Genomic DNA, 23551 nt, shown 5'->3' with positions numbered 1-23551 from the left:
AAAATAAAGGCTACAGCTGACCTCGGCACTGGAGTTCATCCACATTTGAAAACTCAGCTGACTGGGCACGATCCCTTAGGGTCTCTGCCCTCAATGGCTTTAGTTACACCGAAGTTGCCAGAAATGTACTTGCTGCCCATGTAAGAGTAAATTTGGGCACTAGGAGCTTTGTGGACGACCCACACATTATACAAGGTCCAGTTTTTCCAAGACTCCTCTGTATGGAAAGAACATTTTATTTAATAAATACCAGTAATGAAACTAAAAAGGAACATAAAATTTCCCCTAGAGACTAGATCCCTTCAGAGCTATAATCTGTGTCAGTACTACATCAATCTAATGTCTCCCAAAAGCTTACAAGCATCTGTTTGCTTCTGCTCTGTTTAGGACAATGCTAACTTGGGCTTCCTCTGGTGGCCAAACAAGACTCTCTTCTCCCCGTAACAGTCTTGTCCCACTTCTCTCAGCCACTCCACCTCTACTTCAGATTTTCTTTTCCTAAACAGTCTCTTTCTCAAGACAACTCCAGCTCCTGCTTCGCTGAGTCCTTTTCACACACTTGCTTTCCTTCCAGACTTAGGGTGACTAGGTGTGGCAACATGTCTTCCTTGAACGCATGACCCAGGGGAGCTCAAAGGAAAAGAACCCTCTTACAACTGGTTTAAAATTAAAAACCACACTTCTGCCACTAAAAACAGAGCAACTGCTCTTGGGGTCTTGTGTGGATAGATCCTTTCATTCCTTCTCTTCGCCCCTGTATGGCCTTATGTCAGGGGCCCAATCTGCTGCAAAGCAAAGCTCCTGGCAGCCTACTGCACACTGGCCCTGATAGAAGCTGTTAGGTTGACTCTGCTGCTGGATTGGTTGCAGGAGTCAGCAAGCTGATACTCAACCTCAGGAGCAGTCCAGTAGCCACTTGCTATATTCCTAGCCTGCAGTTTTGTGCTTGGTCCTGGTCTTTGCCCCCAGCTTCTTGAGTGCTGGCTCAGACCCTTAGCTCTACCTTCTGCCTATGACTCCAGTTAACACTCTGTCTAAGGTGTCTGACACTTGGCTATGACCCTTAGCTTCGCTCCTGGGCCTGACACATCAGGTTTCAGAGCTAATTGGTAGGCTGAAGTCTTGTTCCAACCACTAGGGAAGGCTGCCCAGAACTTAGTTGCTGACACACTAACACAATTTGAGCTTTCAATACATTGCTTTTGTCAGGATCCCAGGACTTGCATTTGCTTCTAAGGAAGCCATCCCCAAATGGCACCAGGGCTTTTCTGCCTGTGCAGTGGAGTTAATTCTGCCTTCTTTGTGTTTTCTGCTCTGACATTCTGGAACTAGGAACTGTGAGGTTGGAAGCCTGCAATGGAGAACTGAACTGACACACACGAGACAAAAAAGTTTATATGAAAAATATTTAGGTAGAGCGTAATGGAGGGTTTCAGCTGTAATGAATCAAGTCTTGCCACATACTTGGGGGAAGATAATTAGAATCAACAGATGAGGAAACTGAGGCATAGAGCATTTAAATAGTTTCAACAGATTCATTGCTGCAGATTAGTCTGGATGAGACTAGATGGATGCATGCCTGCAGCCAGGCATATTTGTCACTTACAGCTTATATGGGGTAATGCTAATATTCTGGCTCTTAAAAATACTTGATTTCATAAGGCTACTCCTGAAACAGACTTTTTCCTCCAATGAAGAGATTCTTAAACATCCAGCTTTTTAGGTAAGCATTTATTTTAAAATAAAACTGCATCTGTTTAAATGGTGTCATTCCTATCATACGTGGCTAATTTAAAGGTCTTAAACACACCTGCATCTTAAGATGCAGATCAGGTAATGGTTTAAAAACCCACTTGCGGCAGCAATACACCACAATGTTCACAAGGGGGCATTGTCACTCTCTCTGCAAGGGTAAACAGTTCTCAGTAATAGGTATTTTAATGTGCTTAAATTGAAAGACTAGTAAAACAGTCATTAAAGAGAATTGGTAAGAAGGAGATTTATCTCCCCCCTGCAAGCCAGCCATTAAGAAAAATAAAAATTGCTCAGAGCAATCCCCTTCCCCCTCCTTCCTGTACCACCTGGTGTGTTTTTGCAGTCTGCTGGGAGGTTGAATGACATTGTAAAATCCTGCTCTGAGGGCACTGTGCAGAATCCAGCTACAGAGGATTAAAGCATCTAGTTTTCACTTGCTAAACCTGGGAAGAAGGAAACTAAACCCGCCAGGAAGATAAAGCAGACACACATTTTGCTAATACTGCCATCAAGTCTTCTCAGTGTCAAGAAGACCAAATCACCCTCTGCAGAAAACTACAGGGGCTTGGGAGTTTAAACAAATATTTGCCAAACACTCTCCCCCTTGCAAGAGGATGAGAAACTACATGGATTGGTGGGAAGGGAGCCCTCTGACCTAGGGAAGTAATGCCTTGCATCAGTGCTAGGAGACATTGGAGAAAAGGACCAAGCAACTGCTATTACATGGCTAGTCCTGAAAGGTGATCCTTATAGTTTCAAAAATTTATCAAACTAGCTGAAGGAAGGTGGCACACGAGAACTTCTGGCCACATTACCAGGGGCCAATCTGGACTATACAAGTGAGATGCACCGGACCAAAGCTGCATCTGTGTTTCTGCTTAAAGCTCACTCTGCTCTCTTCAACCCCCTACATCTAAAGCACCCAAACGTCAAACAAAATACAGAGGCACTGATGAGGCTTAGGCATATGAAGCCTTATTGACCTTTGGGCATGTAAGCAGTTTGCACTGAATGCTGAAAGTAAACAAGTGATTGTAATTCTTATATCGGCTTTCGGGGATGGGAGAGCAAGAACGTGCACAGTGAGAGATGAGGCGGCAAGAGTTCAGAAAATACCCCAAAGCTTTCTCATGAGTGAACTCTGTTTTCAAGAGGGGCTAACTTGGCTAAGTGAACTCTCAGCAGCAGCAGATCTGTGAAGGGCAAAAGGCAGCTAAGCTGCAGCTTTTTGTGGGGACAACAAACACCAGGCATGCCACTAGCCAGGACCTGCAATAGGAGACTGGGGACAGGGAAGGGGTGCATGCTAGTGAGACGTCCCATGGAATAACTCCAGGCAACACTCGCTGCTGGCTTGTTTGATGCTTTTATTTGCCTCACATAACACTACTATTTCTGTTTGCAGGAACCTCGGGCTGCACTGCAAGTTACACAGCTCCACACACTTAAACAGGGGGAAAGTATGTTTATGCCCACAGTCAACAAGGTCAAAGTGGGGACTTAAAACATGGTTCCAATTTTTTTTTAATACACAAAACCCCCAGAGGGACTGTTCTACAAAAGCAGCAAAGCCCTTAAGAGCAACAGGTAGAGCTGGGGAACACTAGGTGAAATAGTCTAGGGTGAGAGGCCCTGCAAACTGGTCTTGTTCCTTCAGCTGCCATCCTTTCCAATACAGGTAAATAATGATCTAATCAGGTGACTAGTGCTTTAAACCAGAACAGGGGCTGTCTGACCCGCAGAACTTAGTTGATATGGGGGTTCCTGAAGTTCCTGCCAGCAAAGCGGGCCTTGCTTCCGAGCTCCTCCTCAATTCTGTTTGGGAAAGGGAAACAAAAGAAAGAGGTGTAAGCACAGAACACGGTACATCTATTTGTATGACTGCTTGACTGGACTGGCAGCGCCAACAGTGATGGAGCAAAACCCACCCAAGTGTAGTAACGTAGAGGACAGTGATCTCACCACACATGCTTGAAACCCTCCCTGTGACATTTCTGCCATAAAACCGAAGTTCAGCAGCCAACACAAGTTAACGTGCATTAGACTGTGCCACTGAGCCTATGCTGCTTCCAGATATGCAGCTGAATTTGGGCTTATTGTCTTTTGTGGGGCACAAGCACCCTGGTGAGAGACAGTATTTTCCTTCATGTCATACGCATGGAAGAGTCAAGAGTCTGCTTAGTAGCTGACCACATGCATTGCATGCTGCATCCCACCCAGCCAAGAACAAAACCTACTCTGCTGACCTTCAAATGAACCACTAACGTCTACACCTCATGCCAAGCGACTCTGGTATTGCAGGATACTTCCTAACTATGATCTCCCCGTGGGGTATTCAGTGTTTAAGTGCAGTGCTGCCCATACCAAGGGCGGCCAACACAGCAAGCATCAGGCACCGACTACAGTTGCTGTCAAGGCATAGCATAAGCACAGACATTGGCTGAGTATTCGTGTTTTCTGGGCTAGAAGGTGGTGGCATTTCACAGAATGAGGGTTGCCCCAGGTCACAAGATAAGGGCTTCTTCATTTGGATAGAGGGACCAAGCTGTGGCTACACCACCTATGTTTATAAGCCCACAGGGGCAACATGGAAAGTTCTACAAGAGCCAGCTAGGGACCCCCCCAATCTTTGAGCCACTTAGCCCATGGTATTTGGTCAGTCCAGAATGCATGGCAGCACCCACTGAAGTCTCCCTACAGCCAGCTAGGGAGATCTTAGCCAGTGTGAGCATCCTGGCATGGCAATGGAGACTGCTCTGGTTCCACTGGACTCTTGGAGAGTCAGCACAGCAGAGACCAAGTCATCCGATGGACAATGCGTTACACCCTGTTCTTAGAGCAAGCCTGCAGGCTAGCCTTAGTCCTCCTCCCCACTCCAATCCAGAGCAATCCTCACCTCAGGAGCTGATTGTACTTAGCTAGACGCTCAGATCTGCAAGGGGCACCAGTCTTGATCTGAAAGAAAGGTCAGGAAGTTAGTTACTTTGGGGTTAAAAAACAGATCAGCTCTCAAGAGCTGAAGGCATGAAGACAAATACCCCTCCTATGATAGGAGGTAAGAACAATTATGTCCTTAATAATAATGTATCAAGTTGAGCATGGTGGAAGGACGGAAGTGATCAGAAGCCTGATCAGCTAACCTGAACCTGAAGCAAGCTGGGTGGAAGTTGGATTCCAGCAGTGACTAGTGCACTCACTCATTTTATTGCTGGAAGTTACAACACCGGGAAATCCTGACACACCCACATGGATTGAGCTGAGAGATTCCTCCCTTGTTTTATTAGTGACATCACAAGGAAACAGCATCTCCACTTACTGAGGAGAAAGCATCAGTATGTTTCACCATAGCTACTATTACAGACTAGCTGGCCTCCTGTATAGCAACAGAGGAAAATCCTTGTGCCTCCGAGGTCATTAGGATCATCTGTTTCTTGCTACAGAACAGCTTCTGTGCTATGAAAGAAAGAAGCCAGGTGGCTAGAGGGGAACCATTCCAGGTACAGATACTGACCTGTCCAGTGCAGAGACCAACCACCAGGTCAGCAATGAAGGTATCTTCAGTCTCTCCGGAACGGTGACTCACCATCACACCCCAGCCATTGGACTGGGCAAGCTTGCAGCTAAAGCAAGAGAAATAGGAGTAAGATTCTGCACCACTTGTACAAAGGATACCAAGTGCCAAGTATGGCTAATGACTGCACAATCCAGCTTCAGGTTTATTCAGTTAATATTGGTATTGGTGTTGGTGTTAAGGATGCAATGATGCATTGCCAAGAAGCGAAACACTGTCATCCAGCCCATCACTTCATGGAGACTTGTGGCTGGGAATGTTTTAAGGTATTTCAGGCACGGCACTGAATACTCTTCCATCAGGAGGCAGAAGACAGTTTTGTGTGTGTGTGTGTGAGTGAGTAATTCAGGCGGTATTTGAAGTGCAAGTACTTAGCCACACACTGATGTTATCAAGTTGGTCTGGGTCTATATCTGTAAGGTGACTTACGCCTGCAGGGACTCCGTGACAGAGCCAATCTGGTTCACTTTGAGCAACAGGCAGTTGCATGATTTCTCCTCCACAGCTTTAGCAATACGCTTAGGATTGGTCACAGTCAGGTCATCACCCACCACCTGAACACCCACGCTGGCAGTGAACTTCTTCCAAGCTGACCAGTCATCCTGGTCAAAGGGATCTTCAACGGACACCACTGAGAAGATAAGCAGAAGGGGTATTTTAATTAACAGCCTCAGCATCCAGGAAGAGTTCAAGCTAATTATAGCCAGGTGATGTTTAGGGTTGACATACTAATGCACCTGACACCTCCCTGCTCAGGACTCTGCATTAGCAGCTCTGAAACTGCATCTACTATGGACCAAATCTAAAGCACAAGATTAAAGGCTTTTTTTATGAAGTATTTAATCTCCACCCAACCCCGCTCAGTTTCTTTAGTTCTACTCCAGTCTGTCTTCTTGCAGTGCACCAAGAGGTGGTGGTGTTGGGAGAAGACCTGCCAGGGAGTACACCATCTGTTACTGGCTGCCTGCTAACTGAGCAGCATGTACCACTCACATGGGTAGCTCTTGATAAAGCTCTTGTACAGATCAGCCAGTTGGTCAGGAGTGATGTATCTGCTGGGGTCATCAGGAGACTTGAAGTCCAGGTCGTACTTTCCATCGCGATAGAACTCTGAGGCAGCCACATCCATCCCAATGACCACCTTGTCAGTGTAGCCGGCCTTGCTGATCGCAGTCTTCAGCAGCTCCAGAGCTGGAAGGTTAGATAGTGGGTTAGAATGAATTCCCGGGTAACACTTAACGCTACTTTTCTACAAAATGCACGCTGTAGGCTTCAAGATGATCCTCATTCTATTACTGACTTTCTGGGGGGCCTTGGGCAAGTCACTGACCTCTCCCCATCTGTAAAATGAGATTATTCCTTACCAGCCTTTCAGGGGTGTTACAAGGTCTTACTGACCAATGTGTACACAGCAACTGATACTCCTGGAGAATTTTACCACTTCATTTATCTTTATGATACCCCATATCAGCCTCAGAGAGATACTCAAGAATCTTCACCCACCACTGACATGAAGCCACCTCTGAGGCGGAGCACAGCAGCCCATATCAACATCGGCGAACAATTAAAGGACAGGAAATGAATACCATTTCCAGTTTCAACTGCAGTGGGGATTTAGCTAGGCACGAAGTAATGACTTGGCCTGCCTGGATCCTGCCTCGTTTCCAACTCCTGCAGAAGCACAGTCGGAGCTGGTAAGGGGAAAGGCATTAACAGTCAAAGTAGTAAATTTAGCCTGATGTTGAGTGGGACAGAGAGGACTGTGTTTCCCCTAGTGACCTATCAGGGCTCCAGTTACACACATTCCCCGCTTTTCCTTGGAAAAGGGAGGCTATTTCTGACAGGAGGCATGGCTGCTGAATCCTCTAAAACATGATACCACTTGGCTGTCTGAAGAGCCAAGCGCTGGGTGATCACCACGTAACAGAAATACGACCCCCTCCCCCCATGACTCCTTCCAGATTTAGAGCCAAGTAGCAGCAGGACCCCCCCGCCCCCCTGCCAACTGTGTACAGTATCAACTTTGGTCAGTACTTTTTAGAAAAGAAAACAGTTGATATTAGAGTAGGCCAAGCTGCAAAAGCAGCAGCCAGTACTAACACAAGGCTGTGGAACTCCCAGACCCCCAAAGAGTTCACTTGATTGTTTGCTATTTATATTTAAACAGCAGCTTCCTATTAAAAAACGCCAGTATATAAAGCCAATAGACTGTCCATTCAGTAGCATGAAGGTGAAGAAGCTGCCTGTAGATTCAGAGACTAGTGTTTGCTCAAGTATCTCCAGCGTTGCTGAAGGGACTGCTACGTAGAGGTTGGACAGTTATGTACCATAGTGGTTACAGCGAAAACTGTCAGTTACATTCAAAACTGAAACATCTTTCTGCTGATGCAGAGGTGTCAGTTCCCCTGTGGCTCAGCGGGATGCTCCCCTGCCACCCACTTGGCGGGCACACAGCACTGTAGGCTCCTTGGTGACTGTATTTTTCATGTTGCTGGAAAGCGGGTCCCCTTTCCTGGAGGTTTGTGCTGTCTCAGAGACTGAGGAATTGGGACAGAGGTCACCTTTGTTCCACTTCCCCAGCAGCTTTTATTGCTCACTGACTACTACAGTGCAAGCTATCTCTCCTCCCCGGAGCATTAGGAGACAGACCAGCCCCAGTCAAGTCTCTTCACTTATTTACTTTTGAGCAACAGCAACCTTAGGCATAAGAACTAGAAGAGTTTAACCACACCGCTAACTGACACAGAGGTGTCCTCCACCCAGCGTACACGGCAAATGAAATTTATGGAAAAGTTAAGTCACCTTGTTAATCCACGTGAATTCATGGAATGGAACCACTAGGTCCTACCTGCACATGGCCAAGTTTGTCTGTCTCCCACTGGCAATTTAGCCTTCTGGAGTCAGTGATAGGGAGCATTCAGTACAGCAGCTTGGTGCTGGAAAGCCTTCTATGGGACTGGACCGGCCCCCACTCTGGGGTGAATAGAAGGGGGATGGAGGAGTATTTCAGTGACCATTAAGAGTTAATAGAAAGGAAGAGATCCCTCCCCCAGATATCAGCAAAACTGTTAGGCCAGTAGCCTGATGTATTTGGAGTCCATGATGGGCTGAAGCAGCTGAGCCAGTTACACAGCCTTGCACACACCTGGTGGCAACGTTCTAGTTTCTCCACCCATCTCTGCTTTGTACCTTCTTTGTTCTCCAAGATGTTGGGTGCAAAACCGCCCTCGTCACCCACATTGGTTGCATCCTTTCCGTACTTCTCCTTGATGACGTTCTTCAAGTTGTGGTAGACCTCAGCACCAATACGCATGGCTTCCTTGAAGCTCTCAGCACCAACTGGGAGGATCATGAACTCCTGCATGGCCAGCTTGTTACCAGCATGGGACCCACCATTGATCACATTGAAAGCCTTGACACAAGAAAACAGAGGCAGAGTTAGCTGCTCCACTTCCCCTCGATCTTTACCCATGATCAATACAGTACAACTAAGCAGTGCAATGAGATATACCCATTTCCCTTTCCACCAAACAAGCTGTCCAGAACACCCACTCTTATCCTGGACCTGTGGAAGTCAATGGAAACACACCCACTGTGTCACAGGTGTAGGATCAAACACTTGATTGTTCAGACCCCATGCCCTCACCCTGGACACACAATGCATTCTCATTCTGCATGAAACCTGTGCGTGCTCTCCCTGAATAAGGAATCAAGGGAGAGTTGCACCTTAAGTCGTGTCACTTGAGTTTACCATGAAGACCACCATGTATAGGAAGGTCTACTTCATCTGTGCTTTAAACCAAGGGTTACAATCCAGAAGGGTTCCATTAGAAGACCCTCAGATTCCTGAGGCCAGGAGATACACTATTCTCCCAAATCAGAGTACTGTGCTAATACTTCTTGCATAGCAATCAGTCTTCCAAGGATAGGGAATGGGATTTTTCAAGCACACACAAGTTAGAAGCAAGAGGCCCTGTGAAAGTCAATGCGACTTGTGCTCCTAAATCACGTAGGAAAATGCCACCCAAGCAGATAAAGTCTCCAAATGTTCGACTCAGGAAACCTACAGGAACTGGCAGGATGACTTCTGGGTTTCCTGCAAGATCAGCAATGTGTCGATACAGGGGGACCCCCTTCTCAGCAGCACCAGCTTTGCACACAGCCAGAGACACTCCCAGAATGGCATTAGCCCCGAACTTGGCTGAAACACAAAAGGGAAACATGTTGATATAGACAATGCAAATCCTCCTCAAAAAGCAACACCTCAGAAGCGCTCTTGTGATACCCGTTCTTAAACGCATGAGCCACAAAGTAAGCCCATTGCAACTCCCCTTTCGTCCACTCCCACTCTGCATGAAGTTCGGCATCGCTTACAATAGTTTAGACATGAAATTGTCACGAAAGCCTCCTTGGGCACATGCACCGCCACCATACATCCTAGTGGGTACAAAGTACCTACAATCACAGCAGCAGAACCATGATGGAGTGCACTTCTCTTGGCCCCCTCCCCCAGCCAACTTTAGTTACTTTGGACAACAAACCTGGTGCTGAAACGGTACCTGTGTGTTGTGCAAAAAGATACTTACACTTGTTTTCTGATCCATCCATCTCCAGCATCAGTTTGTCAATCTTCTCTTGCTCCACAACATTTATGTTCTGCAAAGGGAGGAAGAGTGAAACTCCAAGGAATAAACCCAGGCTGTACAATTCAAAGCAAACCCCCTTCTCCCGTGTCACCTACCTGTGGGTTCCCCCCAAATTTCAGCTTCAAAAACTGTCACTAATTTGAGATCAGAAGATATCTAGTGTGTATGTCGGGCAGACATGAGGGTAACTAAGAAATAGCTGAGCTAAGAGGCTAGACATGCACGGTGATTGTATGTAAATTTCAGTTTCTAGCAAATTATAGTAGGTCTTGAAGTTGAGTGGATACACCAAAGAGCCAAAAGGAAACTCAAACCCTAGTGAATTCCAACTATCTTACTCCTGAACTCTGAAACTGCCCTTGCCCTCATCCTGGCCTGGCAGAGAGGCAACCAATGAAGGTTTATGCTCCTCCTCTAGCCTGTACAGAGGGCTCCAGTGAGCCTAGCTCAGCAAGACCTCTACACTCAGAGTATGACTTCACAATAGCTTTAATACAGATGGACTCCTTCAGGCAGACTGAAGCGACATATGAAACCAAACCATGTGCTTTAAAAAAAAATAGCTATAAGAATGAAGTGCCATTACATTTTCATTTTGAATGCTGGACACTAGGAATAAATATGCACTGAGTTCACCATTTAGACTGTTATATGCAGCAACACATGCAACATTACCCCAGACCAACTCGCAGATGACCAGAATAAGTGATGCTCATCTGGCTAAGTCAGGGTTACATTTGCACTCATTAATGGGAGCAGTTACTGGATTCGAAAGAGTTATTTTAAGTCAATTTATTCTCATGCACTCACGCACAGGCCAACTACACATCAGGAGATATTCTCCAGCTCCTTGATTATTTTTTTTAAAGGGACAAAAAAATAGAGCTAGAAAATGGACTTGCATTAAATGAAGTTAGTTAAATAACCAATGCTCCTACCTTGCTAATCAGTGCAGGTGCAATTGTTTTATTGACGTGCCCAACAGCTTTTGAGACACCTGGAAGGAACAAGCAAATCAATCACTGATCTAATCAAACACAGGCTAAGCAGGCATTAGTAGATGATCACTTGAAAAAAAAAATCCAACCCCAATCACCTGTCATTCAGCTTCTCCCCCTAACCAAACCTTAGCTTTCACTGCCAAGGCTAAGTTCTTTCAGAAGGTGATCTCAGGTGAGGGGCAAGTTATCATGGAAATAGCCATCCTCTAGGAATGCCTGCTGAAAGGTTAGTTTGCAAGACCATGCACTGGAGGAGTCTGTCCAAGTGACAGGTTGCAACAAACACACATGACCATTACCTGAGTACAACACGCTGGAGCCAGGAACTCGTTAACATATTTAACAGCTCTGGATACACCTGACAGAAGTGAAATGGACAAGAGAGTAAAGGAAGAGATGAAGGCCCACAGAAGAACACAAAAGCAGACTGTGCAAATGAAGGAAGGACGAGGTCACAGGAGTGCAGAGAAAGTGTTGCAATAGTTTCAAAGATGAGCAAAATGCCGCATATTAAGCAACAGAACAGAAGCCAGCGGGTTCACAAGGTAGTGCAAGTTGACGCATCTCCAGCCAACCAAGGTGGATTGTTTCCCCCAGCAGTGTCTCAATTCTAGAGTCCAGCCTTGAATTTGCAACCCTTCAGGTTCCTATTGGCTGAACATGCCAACTTCTGGATAAGGGGGCCATTAGGGCACTTAAAGAAAAGGGCTGTTCCTGTAAGCGCATGTGGGGTGCCAGAGGAGGGGAGGATTTTTTCTTTGAGGGTTTAAACAAACAGACAACTGGGTGTTGAATATCTGCAACCCTGTCTTGTTTGACTATTGGAGCATCATCATAATCCAGGTCTAGCTGAGGCAGAACCATTTTGCTTTTACATTAGAGTCCTCAGTTGGAAGAGTGGTTAACGTTACACTGAACATCAGAGCCTATGTGCAGATATTAAAGCTTTGTCTTTTGCTGAAGCAGTTGGTGCCTGTACAAAATGCTGCATGTCAGCCAACATTTTCCTGGGATTAAAAAAAAAAGATGAAAGAGAAATGGGGGTTCTGAATACAACGCCACACCAATTCTGTACATAATGCTGCGCATCCTAGCTGTTCAACCTGCAGTCAAAACACTCAGAGTCTATTATGCCTGCCAAGTACACAATGACAGAAGACCAATCCACTCCCAAATCCAGGTAGGTTCTGCTTCTTTCCTCCATCAGCCAAGACCATAGTAATTAACCAGTCAACCAACACCAGCCTAATGACACCGATAGCCTCCCCTGTGATGAGTGTTCTCAAAGATGATCTGAGCAGACAAGTGCTTCAAAGATTCCTTTGTTCAGAACACATGGAGCAGGTGAGGTAAGCCAAGCAAAGCCTGATTAAATCTGCATTATTAAACAGCCTCTGATGACTTACAGAAGGCTTTTCCCAAAGCAATCTGTTTGGAAATATTTCTATTGTATTTCCTACATTCCACTCCTCTTTGTTTTTTATTAGTATCTTGGAGAGTCTGTTGGCTCCTGCTGCTTATTTCCTACCTGACACAAATTATGTATTTTTTCAAGCAGAGGGCTAGGACTCCAGATGCAGAATAAGCAGCAAGAGCAGATAAGCCCTTAAAATTTTATTTGAACAAGTATCAGGAGGGGTAGCCATGTTAGTCTGGATCTGTAAAAAGCAACAAAGAGTCCTATGGCACCTTATAGACGCATGAGTCTGACAAAGTGGGTTGTTGCTATTTGAACAAAGAAACTCCTAGCCAAATGAAGTGTTTATGGGACCGTTTCCAAACACTATATAGCTGTTCTGTTAAGCTGTAGACAGCGCAAGCTCTTCAGTTCTTCCTAGGAGGCTTTTCTTAACCAGCCTGCCCAGATCAAGCTCTGCTTTGGTAATCTGGGCATATTTGAAGTCCATTTCATCTGAGCGGTGAGACAGTAAGGACAAACAGTTCCCTCTCGCCAGACCAGAATCGAAGAAATCTTTACTGCAATCGAGTTTATGAAGCACCATAGAGGCCGCCGACCTTTCCATTTAAAAATACCAGCCCCTCAAGAGTCATGGGAATTTGATCAGACTCCCATATAACCAATCAATTTCCCTAGTGATTTCCAATGAGAGGAAAAAGGGAGCTAAACCCTAGCCACTCTGATGAACCCTGGAAAGCAACACAGTGAGAAGCAAGATGTTTTAGGATTACAAACATGTGAAATTGCTCAAGAACTAAATGCACAGGCTTTAATCTATACTATTTGATAGATTCCCTTGGCACTTTGGCTTTCACAGTGGGAGTGTCTGGATGTACTTTTGCAGACCCTTCCCAAAGGTCAGTTTAAAAAGGCACCTATGCTTTCTCTGAAAACGGAGTTTGATCTTCTGCCTCAAACAGGTCACTGCAGCCATGAACAGTTGCATTTAACACTGGACAGCCTAATGCTCACATGCAAGCTTTTCTGAGCTTGGCTCAGGACTGCTCTACCAGATGCTCTTAATTTTAGATTCCATACATCATCCTCCTCCTCACACATTTCCTCCTAAGCCTGGCAGTACATTACACCAATTGTTACCAAATGGTTCAGGGAAGAGCATGCTCCAAGCACTCACCCTACAAGCAGTCTTCCATCTCTAGGAAGGATCTTTGTGATTAACTGGCAAATAAGGATAATGGGCTATTGGGGGTGGGTTATTTAGCTGCCCATTAGCCTGAATACATTACTATCTAGCCCTGAGGTATGTCAACATGCAGTGGAGCAGCAAAGTGAGGTAACGAAAGCCTACTGCATATTGTACTAGAATGCCGTGACTAGCTAACAAAAGTCACTGAACTCTATATACTCAGGCAAATACAAGCATCTCCATCTCTCATTATGGCTAATTTTCTGAGGAAATAGGCATCCACTGCTCCCATTGTTTTCAAGAGGAGCTGTGGAGGTATTAAACTGATAAGAACAGATACTACACTTCTGAACAGTACTGGAGCACTTCTGTGCAATGGGTCAACTGACGTGCTGTTAAGGGATTGCAAGTTAGCACACGTTTCATTGTTACAGGCTAAGTGAAGGGGGATGGGATGGAAATATAAAGATGCCAGCGTACTACCTACTACAACAGCACTGGTGAATGAGTGTTTGCAGCAACATCTCCTGCAGAACCTGGACCCTGGAAAGGAAAGAATAGATTTACCTTTTCCCAGGAAGCGAGTCTTGTCATTGTCACGAAGCTCCAGTGCCTCATAGATTCCAGTGGAGGCGCCACTAGGTACAGCAGCTCTGAACAGACCTGAGTATAGCAGGAGAGAAGAGAGAACAATCTCAGCATGGCAGGATACAGGGAGGTTCTGCTGCTTCTTCACCCCAACCTAAAACGATTAGTATTGCAAGCACAGGGAATGCTGCTCCCGCCACACTTGGAGGTCTCTCTCCTGGATCAGGGAGAGTTACTCTTCCGAGTCATGCTTGGGCAACGCAATAAGCCAACGCAGACTGCTCAATGTGCAGATGGGCTGAATATCAAGACTGAGCTTGCTTTCTTCAGAAGGCATGAGTCAGGAAAAGCCCATCCGTCATCTGAATAAGCCGCCCGTTCCCAGATGAGCTAGGAGTTGGAGGTATCTAGCGTAACAGTGGTATTATTTCCTAAGTCCCTCTCCTCAAAAAAGAAACCCAAAACTAAAAAAAAAACCAAAAAACTTAATTCCCATCAAAAAGCACCATTGCCAGGGCTGGCCCACTAGTTCTATGCAGAGACGAAGCTGGATCACTTGCTCTTAGGCGGGCAGGTGTTTGGAGTGGGGCTGTGGGGGGAAGAGGGCATCAGCAGGAAGATCGTTTGAGGGGAAGACCACTCAGATTGGGCACAAAACCGCAGACATACCCTCTTCCAGCTGAGGACATTGCCCTGCAGAACAGAACATTGAGAGCACTAGAGCTGATGCAGTCTTTGATATGTGGTGCCAGCTTTGATCTCTCTAGCCTTCCTCTCTCAAGCAGAAGACTGCTAAGGAATGTCATTAAGAGAAGGAATTCATCTTTCCAGGCACAGAGCTAAGCTGTTTGGTTAGCGCATTACAGCTATTGTGATTGCTCATTCCACGCCACGCTCGTATGGGTTTGGACAACTGAAGTGTCTGATCTCGTAAGATACGGAGCAATAAATAACAAAGACCCAATGAGTAAGGGTGGAGGGAAAAGGCCTTGCAGCAACCAAAACAGATGAAGGATGTTAGATATACAACCACAATTACAGCTAAGCAGCTGTCTAGTCATGTCTGTGTCCACATTAAACAGCTACACAAAGTTACAGCAAAGGGAAGGGTGTTGGTAGATGTCATTAGGCAGGCAGTGCAACAAGGGACCTGGAGCCGAGCTAACTTCAGCGGATGAGAGATAGCCACAACTTCCTGTAATTAAGCAGAGAGCTTCTAGAGGGAAAGCAAGAACACACAGGCATAGAGCTGAGTTTGCCAGAGCCCAATGTGGGAGTTGAGAGCAGAGAGGAGCAAGGGACACTGGTAGTTGTTAAAGTGGGGGAAATAAGACCCCTGCTTACACTGGGATTTTGCTCCAGCTACACCATCAGTGAAGCTTATCCTAGTTTCAAGCAGAAAGCCCCATTGATGTAAACGCTAGATGTTTGAATTACTGAAGTACCAACCGCTGGACTGTTGATACATCTTGTCCTGGGGCTCCTACTCATCGGTGGTTGGGAAGCCTTACACAGAGAGGGAAGGTCCCAGCTCTGTTCACAAGACATGACCATGAGTACATTTGAAAGAAACTCCTCACTGTCCACGCTCAGGTTAATTATGCCACTGAATCCATACAGATAAAATAGTATAAAGATCTTTCTTGTAGCTTCAGTCATCCCTACAGCTTAATGTATTCAGTACAGGGTTAGATGAAGGGAAATAGAGAATTTCACTCTCAGTTTGGGTTTGCACTTTCCTATCAGTGCCAGCGTAGGAGACATTCAGATTCTGAGACCCATTCACCTGCCATTTGTTTCTTGGGTTGAAATGTTACTAGTTGTTTAAAGTAGAGCTTCTCTCCACTACTCATCTCTCTTCCAGCAGCTGAACCACAATGCTGCACTTCCCAGTAACTCCTACGGCTACAGATACTCACATCAAATACATGATTACAGGATCATGCAGAAGAGGCTGGGAGAGGGAACTCCTGAAGTGCACACGCTGAGTGCCAGAGAAGAAAACAAGTGTAGTGACAGGTCATGTAAGATTTGTATGGTTCTCTCATGCCTCAGCACGGCTTAAACGCAAAAGTTTCTGGCCTTAATCTGCGGGCTAAAGTTCCCCCCTGGAGTTGCACTAGCGATGAATTTATTATTCATGAAGCCTGACTCAAGCTGACCACTATTGGTAAAGTAATTTGCTGTTTAAATCATGCTGGTGTACATCAGGTTTCTAACAAAGCCACCAAGACCAATAGCTAAAGACATGAGACTTCCCCTGGCAGAGATATACTGGACTGAGATGTGTTCCTTTCTATCACAATATGGCAAGCCTGGAGATTCCAGCTTCTCATTTAATCATCTCAGCCATCCTTTGAGACAGAGCAGACGGAAATATATAGGGCTTTAATGCACCACTTTTCACAGAAGTTTTGGCTGCTAGTTTGTTTGCATCCCTCTCCTCTAAATATCCTCCTATACAAGTCAGCCTCAGACCCCCCAGCAAGCAGGAGCCCCATGAAGAGTGAAAGGAAAGTTCACCATAGCATGTGCACAACACTGAACTCCTCGGCTGTGAGGTTCTGTACCAATTATCTTCCTACTTCAGACCTATGTAGGCAGCCCATACTGATATGTGGGAGGAGTAGAAGGACCTGGGGAGAAAAAAGACTCACCTTTGTTGGTATAGAGGTCTACCTCCACAGTGGGGTTCCCACGTGAGTCAAAGATTTCACGAGCATGGATCTTGAGTATGGACATTTTGAATATCTGCCAAGAAAAAGAAAAGAAAAATTTAATATTGTGAAAGACGGAACAGGAACCCTTAGTACCACGGTCACGTACGCAGTTCCATCAATATTGCTAGTCACTTTTTTAAAGTTCCTGTTGGCACAGGGGAAAGCCACCATCAAATTTCTTCCCTTTGCTAAGGTATCAGTTATGAGTTTCAGGTAGTATAACCTGTTCATTCAGGCTGGGATTTTCCCAAGGGGCCTAAGGGAGTGAGATGTCTAATTCTTTTAGGCTCAATTCCCTTAGACTCCTTAAAAGATACCAGCCTTAGATAATAACGAAGCAACCTGGACAGACAGGGACTAGCTGAAACTACTTTTGTTGAGAGAGACTTCAGTGCAGAAGCTCCCATTTAGCACTTGTAAAAACAGATTCTGGGAGATGAATGTAACCAAATCCTGACATGGAAAGAGTTAGCTATGTGTGTTAATTAGTTATGTCTCCAGTCAAAGGCAAGTTACTGGATGGCTAGCTTCCTCTGCATTTTATATGAAGCATGTTAAAGTTCTCCATCTGGAGGAAGAACTTTTGTTTCACATCTAGTTTTCTGCATACAATTTTTTCCTTGTCAAAAAAGAAACCCCACCCAAAACACACCCAGCAGGAAGTGATCCTTCAGTCAAGGACCTATTAAATTCTTACTGAGTGACACTGTGCCTTGACAGTGAATCTAGCAGCAATAGCTCACTAAGCAGATCAAGGGTTCAGGATCAGTTTTTATAAATACCACTCTCACTTCAATTACCAGAGCAACCCTAATACACTCTGAAATCAGTCTCCATTGCAAGCTTTTTCGGTACCCAGCCGTTCAGTTAAAGCCAGCAGCACAGATTAACTAGGGCAGACTACAGAGAAAACACCCTTCATATCTACCTCTGCTGCAGTCCAAGGTGAACATCCAAGAAGGATATGCTGCCATGTCATCTCCTTGCATGTTGTTGCCTATTATAGGCCTAAGATATCTGCTTTGTAACACTAGCACTGCTCTAGCTGTGATGCTAACATCCTTGCAAAGGAGATCATTTTTTGGAAAATAAATGTGTTTCCATTTTCAAGGTTAAAAAACATTTCAAATGTCTATTGTTTATTGTGCTCCCTATCACTCCACTGACTGGAGATACTGTCAAACTGGCTGTGTTCCTATTAGCTACTACCCTCAGCCCATTTGTTCGAGAACAGGCATTATTTACTGCAGTCATATAAGCTTGGCTAGGTTTTAAAGCAACTCATGCAAATGCCTGTGTGCCATGATTTAGCAGTGAGGTTAGTTTCTTTAAAGGGAGCAGTCTCAAATAAAAAAAGTTGCATTACAGGGAAATAATTGCAAGCTTGTTTGTTTAGCAAATCAGTCATATGTAGGGACAGGATACAGGAGTGGTCATGAGTCTGCCTTTGAGATGACATAAAAGGTTCATGGGACAAGTGTTAAAATGCTGTGATTTCAGGCACGAGATTGATTTTGCCTTCCTCTCTTTCAGGAGCTACCCATCTTCCCAAAATGATGTCCTTCATCTCTCCCTACTACAAGGTAAGACAGCAGCTTTGTTTAGTCCCTTAACTCTGAGCCCTCTCTGGTTCATTTGGCAGTGAGGAAGTAGAAAACCTGAAGATGAAAGGATTTTAAATCTATTTTTCTGCTCTATTGTAAGAGCCTTAAACCGAGCCATCAATTTTCATAGACAGGTTTGTATGAAGAGTCCTGGAGTATTAGAACCCTGACCTCTAGCCCACCCTAGTAAGTATCCAGGTAATTAACATTCCCCCTCTTTTCCTTGCTGTTTTCCAGTGCACAGACCTCCTCCATGTTGTTTAGTGGCTAACATGAAATATTGCCCTTCCTTGATGCACAAATCCCTCCTTTATCCTAGAAAGGCTGCTTTTAATGCAAAGCTGATTAGGCTCTTGCATACACTGCCTCTTACTTTCATTTTCAGGGTTGCATCTTGATCAGAATGCATCAGATCAGATGCCCCACCCTTGGCAGGATATGCCAGTTTACAGGGAAATCTAGTTGCATAACATATAAACTGTTCCTTTTTTTAAAAAAGGAGACATGTTACCCCAGGAAATACTCATTATAAGCTTCCAGGGTGCCGGTCTCCCACAGTTGCAATGATAACCAGGCATTAATATTACTCTATTACTCAAATGTCCTTGAGAAGTGACCTCCCCAGAAGTCCCTCCCCTTCCTTAGCTATGCTCAGTTTACAGCACTGCAGTATTTCAGACCTGCAGCAAACCACTTATTTTAACCCTTGATGAGTCTCTTTACTCCTGTCTTCAAAGAGTCATTTTGCCCAGGGATGGTTGGTAGGAAACAGCATCTGTCTACAAGATACAGTCTAACTCATCATGAGTTCAGTGTAAATCATTTGCTTCCATGAACTGTCTGCTTGGACAACCGTGATTCAATCAACCACAGCTACAGAGGGGAAAAAAGAGAACAAGCATGAGCATGTCACAGCTGTGCTTAGGTCTGCTTCTGTTCATTTCCTTGGTTACATAAGTGGGGAGACAGGGCTGTAAAAACAGGAAGCCTCCCCTGAGAGAGCATTCCGGAAAGCAGTAAGCTCACATTTACCATTCCAAGCCTCCAATGCTTCATGACAGAACTAACCAGAAATGAGTCCGATCTGTGGAGTGGCTGTCTTGTAAGTGATTTTCAAGTTACATATATTCCTCCACTTATTTCTGTGATCGACCCAGTCAGTGGTCCCCTTTAAGATGAGGGGACACCTGCACCCATTTAGAGAGGTGTGGTCTAGCATCTGGAAATTACGGAGTCCCAAATTCTAATCTGACTGACACCAAATCCTTCTATCCCTCATCCCACACTGTATATGGGGACAACAAACCTACCAGACAGATAAGTATTATATGAATGCCTGGTAAAGAATCATATACTTTAACTATATGATTACACTGATTTAGAGAGATTATTGGGCCAGCTCTTCAAAAGTGGTGTTTTTACAGCAAAATGACCATAACTACTTACATAGAGATTAAAAATAAAAACAACACTGTCTCTCACTTCCACTAGGTTATTACCACAAGAGTTCACCATCTTGCTGTAAAAACTCTCTTTTTTGGCAGTGAAAACATAGCGTAAAGGTAACAGACTGCCTTTGCAGATGCACATCAAAGGCTATGGGACAATGAGATAATCCAAATCATGGGGGTAAACCCACTGCAGAACCTCGCATACCTTGCCACTGAAGATGCAACTGTACAGAATGAGAGTTACAAGTTATCTGCTGCAAGTTCCATTTGGTGCTGAAAAGCACATCTTGGCAACTTCTGCAGACTCACAAGGCTCCTCCACAACCTCACCTTCCTCTCTGGATAAGACTGACAACATCACATCCAATATGAACAGTTCCAGTAAAATTAGGCTCTGACCTATTACTTCCACTCTTTAGCATTCCAGAGAGGAAAGGCATGGGTCACCAAGGAAGATTTCAACAAGCGTACCCTCAGATTCCACCCCATGTCTCCCTCCATGTATTCCTCATTCATCCCTATGCTCTAACTGTAATGCAACTATAAGAATGCTGCTTGGCATCTATCATAGCAGGGAATGCAGGAAGTCAGGAAATAACAGACAGCTCAGAATCAGTTTTTTTAATAAAATGGAGATCAAGGACTGAATTGCCTCAATTTGTGGCTTTGGAAGTGAAATATCAGTACTTCCCCTACAGCTCAAAACCCATATCCCTGCCCTGTGACTCAGCATGTTAAGTAACGGAAAGAAATCTCTGAAGTCTGGATGACTAAAAACTTCTCCTGACCATCTGCACAAAGCCCATGAGAGTCAAAAGGAGATTTTCCACTACTAGTTTTCACACTCAGATTTAGACTGTGGTAACCCCTGGCAAGTATTAGGCAGCCACCTTTCTTGCAGAACTGTTCCAAAGATAAAAGCAACATTTAATTATTTTCACTATTAAGATTTCATAAAAAGGTAAGAATGGCCATACTGGGTTAGACCAACGGTCCATCTGGGAACGTATGTTGGTCAAGAATGTTGATCTATAAATAAATTAAATATTTGAGAAGCAGAGCTGAAGGACAGCTACTGTTACAAAAGAGGGAAAGGTTCAAAGCTGTAACATATTACACGCAGACAGTCACTGTTAATAATTAAAGCCTGCTGCAAAATACTCACTAGTTTGTACCCATCATGTTAACAAACGGTTACTGAACTAAGGAACCACTCCTTTGCATTGTGACTCACTTTTCTCAGTAACACTCCTACTAAAAGTATTATAAGCATCACGAAAAAAAGGCAGTAATAGGTAAGCACATAAATTAGAATACTCTTGTGAGTCACTGAGAAGCAGGTTGAAAAAGGCACCATTCCCACTGTGAGACCACATGCGGACTGGCCTGCAAGAATCCTGCAAGAATCAGCATGGCCCAGGGGCCTACAGGCCTTGTAAATCAAGACATCGTCCTGCAATGTAAACCTGCAATGAAGGGGACTTGGTATGTCAGGCAGGAAAGCTGCTGCTATGCCAGCTGCTTAACCCTAATATTTCAGCAGTACTGACTTTCCCTGGGCTCCACGTGGCTTTGAACATTTGTCTGTAGACACTGTCTGTTAATAAAACCCACACAACCAAGTGAAGTTTGGGTTGGTTGTTCTTTTGGGGGGGTGGGCAAAAGAAAGGTGCAGGAAGGGATGAAAGGTGCAAAGAGGATGTGGGAAATCTCTTACCTAGGGAGTATTTATTTGTAAACAGGTCAGGTTCACTGCCCTCCCCCCAGGGGGGTGCCGGTGGGTGGGGGCAGCACGAAGTACACACAAAATCTGATTTAACTGGGGATTGAACCAAGTGCCTTGTGGGGGCGAGGGGGTTTAACATGCACAAACGTCTCTGGACCAGACCAACCAATGCAATATATTTAAGTCATTGGGGAAACCAGGGCAGGGCAGTGGCACGTGTGTAGCCTCTGGGGGCCTGTAAAACGTAGCAGCAATGATCACGTTTGATAGAGAGAACGGACCATTTCTGCCCATCCCGCCTCTTACACGAGTCCCGATTAGAGGGCACCCGCGGGGCTGGCAGCAGACTCGGGAGGGGGTTGCAAGGAGGCCTGGTGCCCCGGCAGCAGCAGCAGGGGCAGCTAGCAGCAGAGCCGCCCGTCCTTTCGCAGGCGCAGACGGCTCCAGCCCGCAGGCCTGGGCTGCAGGAGGCCGCGAGCAGCCCGGGGGAAGGGGGGGGCTAAGCCGAGGAGCCGGAGGAAGCGGTTGCAGCAGCGCCGCGGCGAGCAAAGCCTCCGCAGTGAGCAGGGAAGCAAACAGGGCACCAATGCGGCGCCCGGAGCCGGCCGCATTTAACAGGCGGCGCCGGCCGTGCATCCCCCCCCGCGCCCCGGTGCACCCTGGCTTTGCACGGGCCGGCTCTGCCGCATTATTGGGGGGGGGGGGAGAGGATATAGTCCCTTTCACCCTCCCCCCACTGGGCAACACAGCCCCTGTTGGTGCTGCGCAGCCTCCTGAGCTGGAGGGAGACCCAGGGGGCAGCAGCACCCACCCCCCACCGGCACCCCCGGCCTACGGGCATCCGCCCCCACGCACGCTGCTCCCTTGCAAAGGGCCGCCCCCCTCGCTCGGTGCGCCCCCGCCCGGGGACGGGGGGGTGCAGCTGGGCCGCCCCCCTCGCTTGGTGCGCCCGGGGACGGGGGGGTGCAGCTGGGCCGCCCCCCTCGCTCGGGGCGCCCCCGCCCGGGGACGGGGGGGTGCAGCCGGGCCGCCCCCCCTCGCTCGGGGCGCCCCCGCCCGGGGATGGTGCAGCCGGGCCGCCCCGCTTACCCGAGGCGCAGCGGCGCTAGCAGCGGAGGCGGGGAAGGAGAGTCACGCTCAGCTCACGCTCCAAGGCGACTGGGGAAAAGGCGGCCGGCTTGCGCTGGGCTATAGTCCATCCCATGCAGATGAGGAGCGGCCAGCCCGGCTCCGCATTGGCTGGCCCTGCCCACTCGCCCGTCTCTGATTGGCCGCGCGGGGGCTCGCGCCAGCCCCAGCCCTTAGGCGCGTGCGCTACGTGCCGGGCCGGCCTTGGCTGGGTTTTGAGTCATGGAAAATCCCAGATTGCTCCCCGCGGGGTGCAGCTCCTGCGCTCTCCGCCCAACGCTGGGGGGGCGCTAGGCAGGAGCGGGGTGAGCAGTTACACAGACCCCCAAGCTGCTCGAGGGGCCCCCGCTTTACTGCTTCCCCCCAAATACCGTTCATCTCATTGAGCGTGGACTTTTGAACAAGGGCACTCGTGTGTGTCGTGTTGGTCCATTTGTTTGGTTTGTGGAAGTAATGCAATTAGTCCTGCATAAAGGGGGGAGCCCTCAAAAGATTCCTGTTTAGGGGCCGGCCTGGATGGATGGACTAGCACCGCTTTTGACCAAATGCACCAGGCAGCAGCTTGCAGGCACCGTGCAACCCAGTCACAGGCCTAGCACGCAGCTGGGGAGGAGAATAATCAAGGAACATGGAATGAGTAGGCCAGTTTGCACCTCAGTTTTTGGTAGCACATTATTATCCACTCAGAAAGCTATGGTCTCCACTTTAGCAAAGCCAAAATAGGTACCAGAGAGTAGAAAAGTGCCGCTCAGGAG

At 46.5% G+C, this 23551-nt stretch overlaps 1 protein-coding gene across 1 annotated transcript; it reads right to left on the bottom strand.

The window, feature by feature from the left end:
• Positions 1-3105: 3105 nt before the first annotated feature.
• ENO1 (enolase 1) lies at positions 3106-22912 on the bottom strand. Its single transcript, XM_039509292.1, has 12 exons — positions 22758-22912; positions 16825-16918; positions 14147-14242; positions 10911-10969; positions 9913-9982; positions 9394-9527; positions 8516-8738; positions 6320-6517; positions 5756-5957; positions 5267-5375; positions 4652-4710; positions 3106-3570 (listed from the first exon to the last, which is right to left on the bottom strand). Exons 2-12 carry the CDS (start codon positions 16907-16909, stop codon positions 3501-3503), a joined length of 1305 nt encoding a protein of 434 aa, XP_039365226.1. The 5' UTR covers positions 16910-16918; positions 22758-22912; the 3' UTR covers positions 3106-3500.
• Positions 22913-23551: the final 639 nt, after the last annotated feature.

The sequence above is a fragment of the Mauremys reevesii genome, linkage group 21 (genome assembly GCF_016161935.1).
Source record: "Mauremys reevesii isolate NIE-2019 linkage group 21, ASM1616193v1, whole genome shotgun sequence".
Taxonomy (NCBI): Eukaryota; Metazoa; Chordata; order Testudines; family Geoemydidae; genus Mauremys; species Mauremys reevesii.
This window is presented reverse-complemented; position numbering and strand designations above follow the sequence as displayed.

What these genes read in the sequence shown, in the direction of transcription:
- ENO1 (XM_039509292.1), bottom strand. Translation starts at nt 16,909, where the DNA reads ATGTCCATACTCAAGATCCATGCTCGTGAAATCTTTGACTCACGTGGG. An exon ending in CATCTTGGAGAACAAAGAAG is followed by an intron (nt 6,518 to 8,515) that starts GTACAAAGCAGA and finishes CTAACCTTCCAG; the next exon opens with CTCTGGAGCTGCTGAAGACT. An exon ending in GTCACGGAGTCCCTGCAGGC is followed by an intron (nt 5,376 to 5,755) that starts GTAAGTCACCTT and finishes CTCTTGCTTTAG; the next exon opens with CTGCAAGCTTGCCCAGTCCA.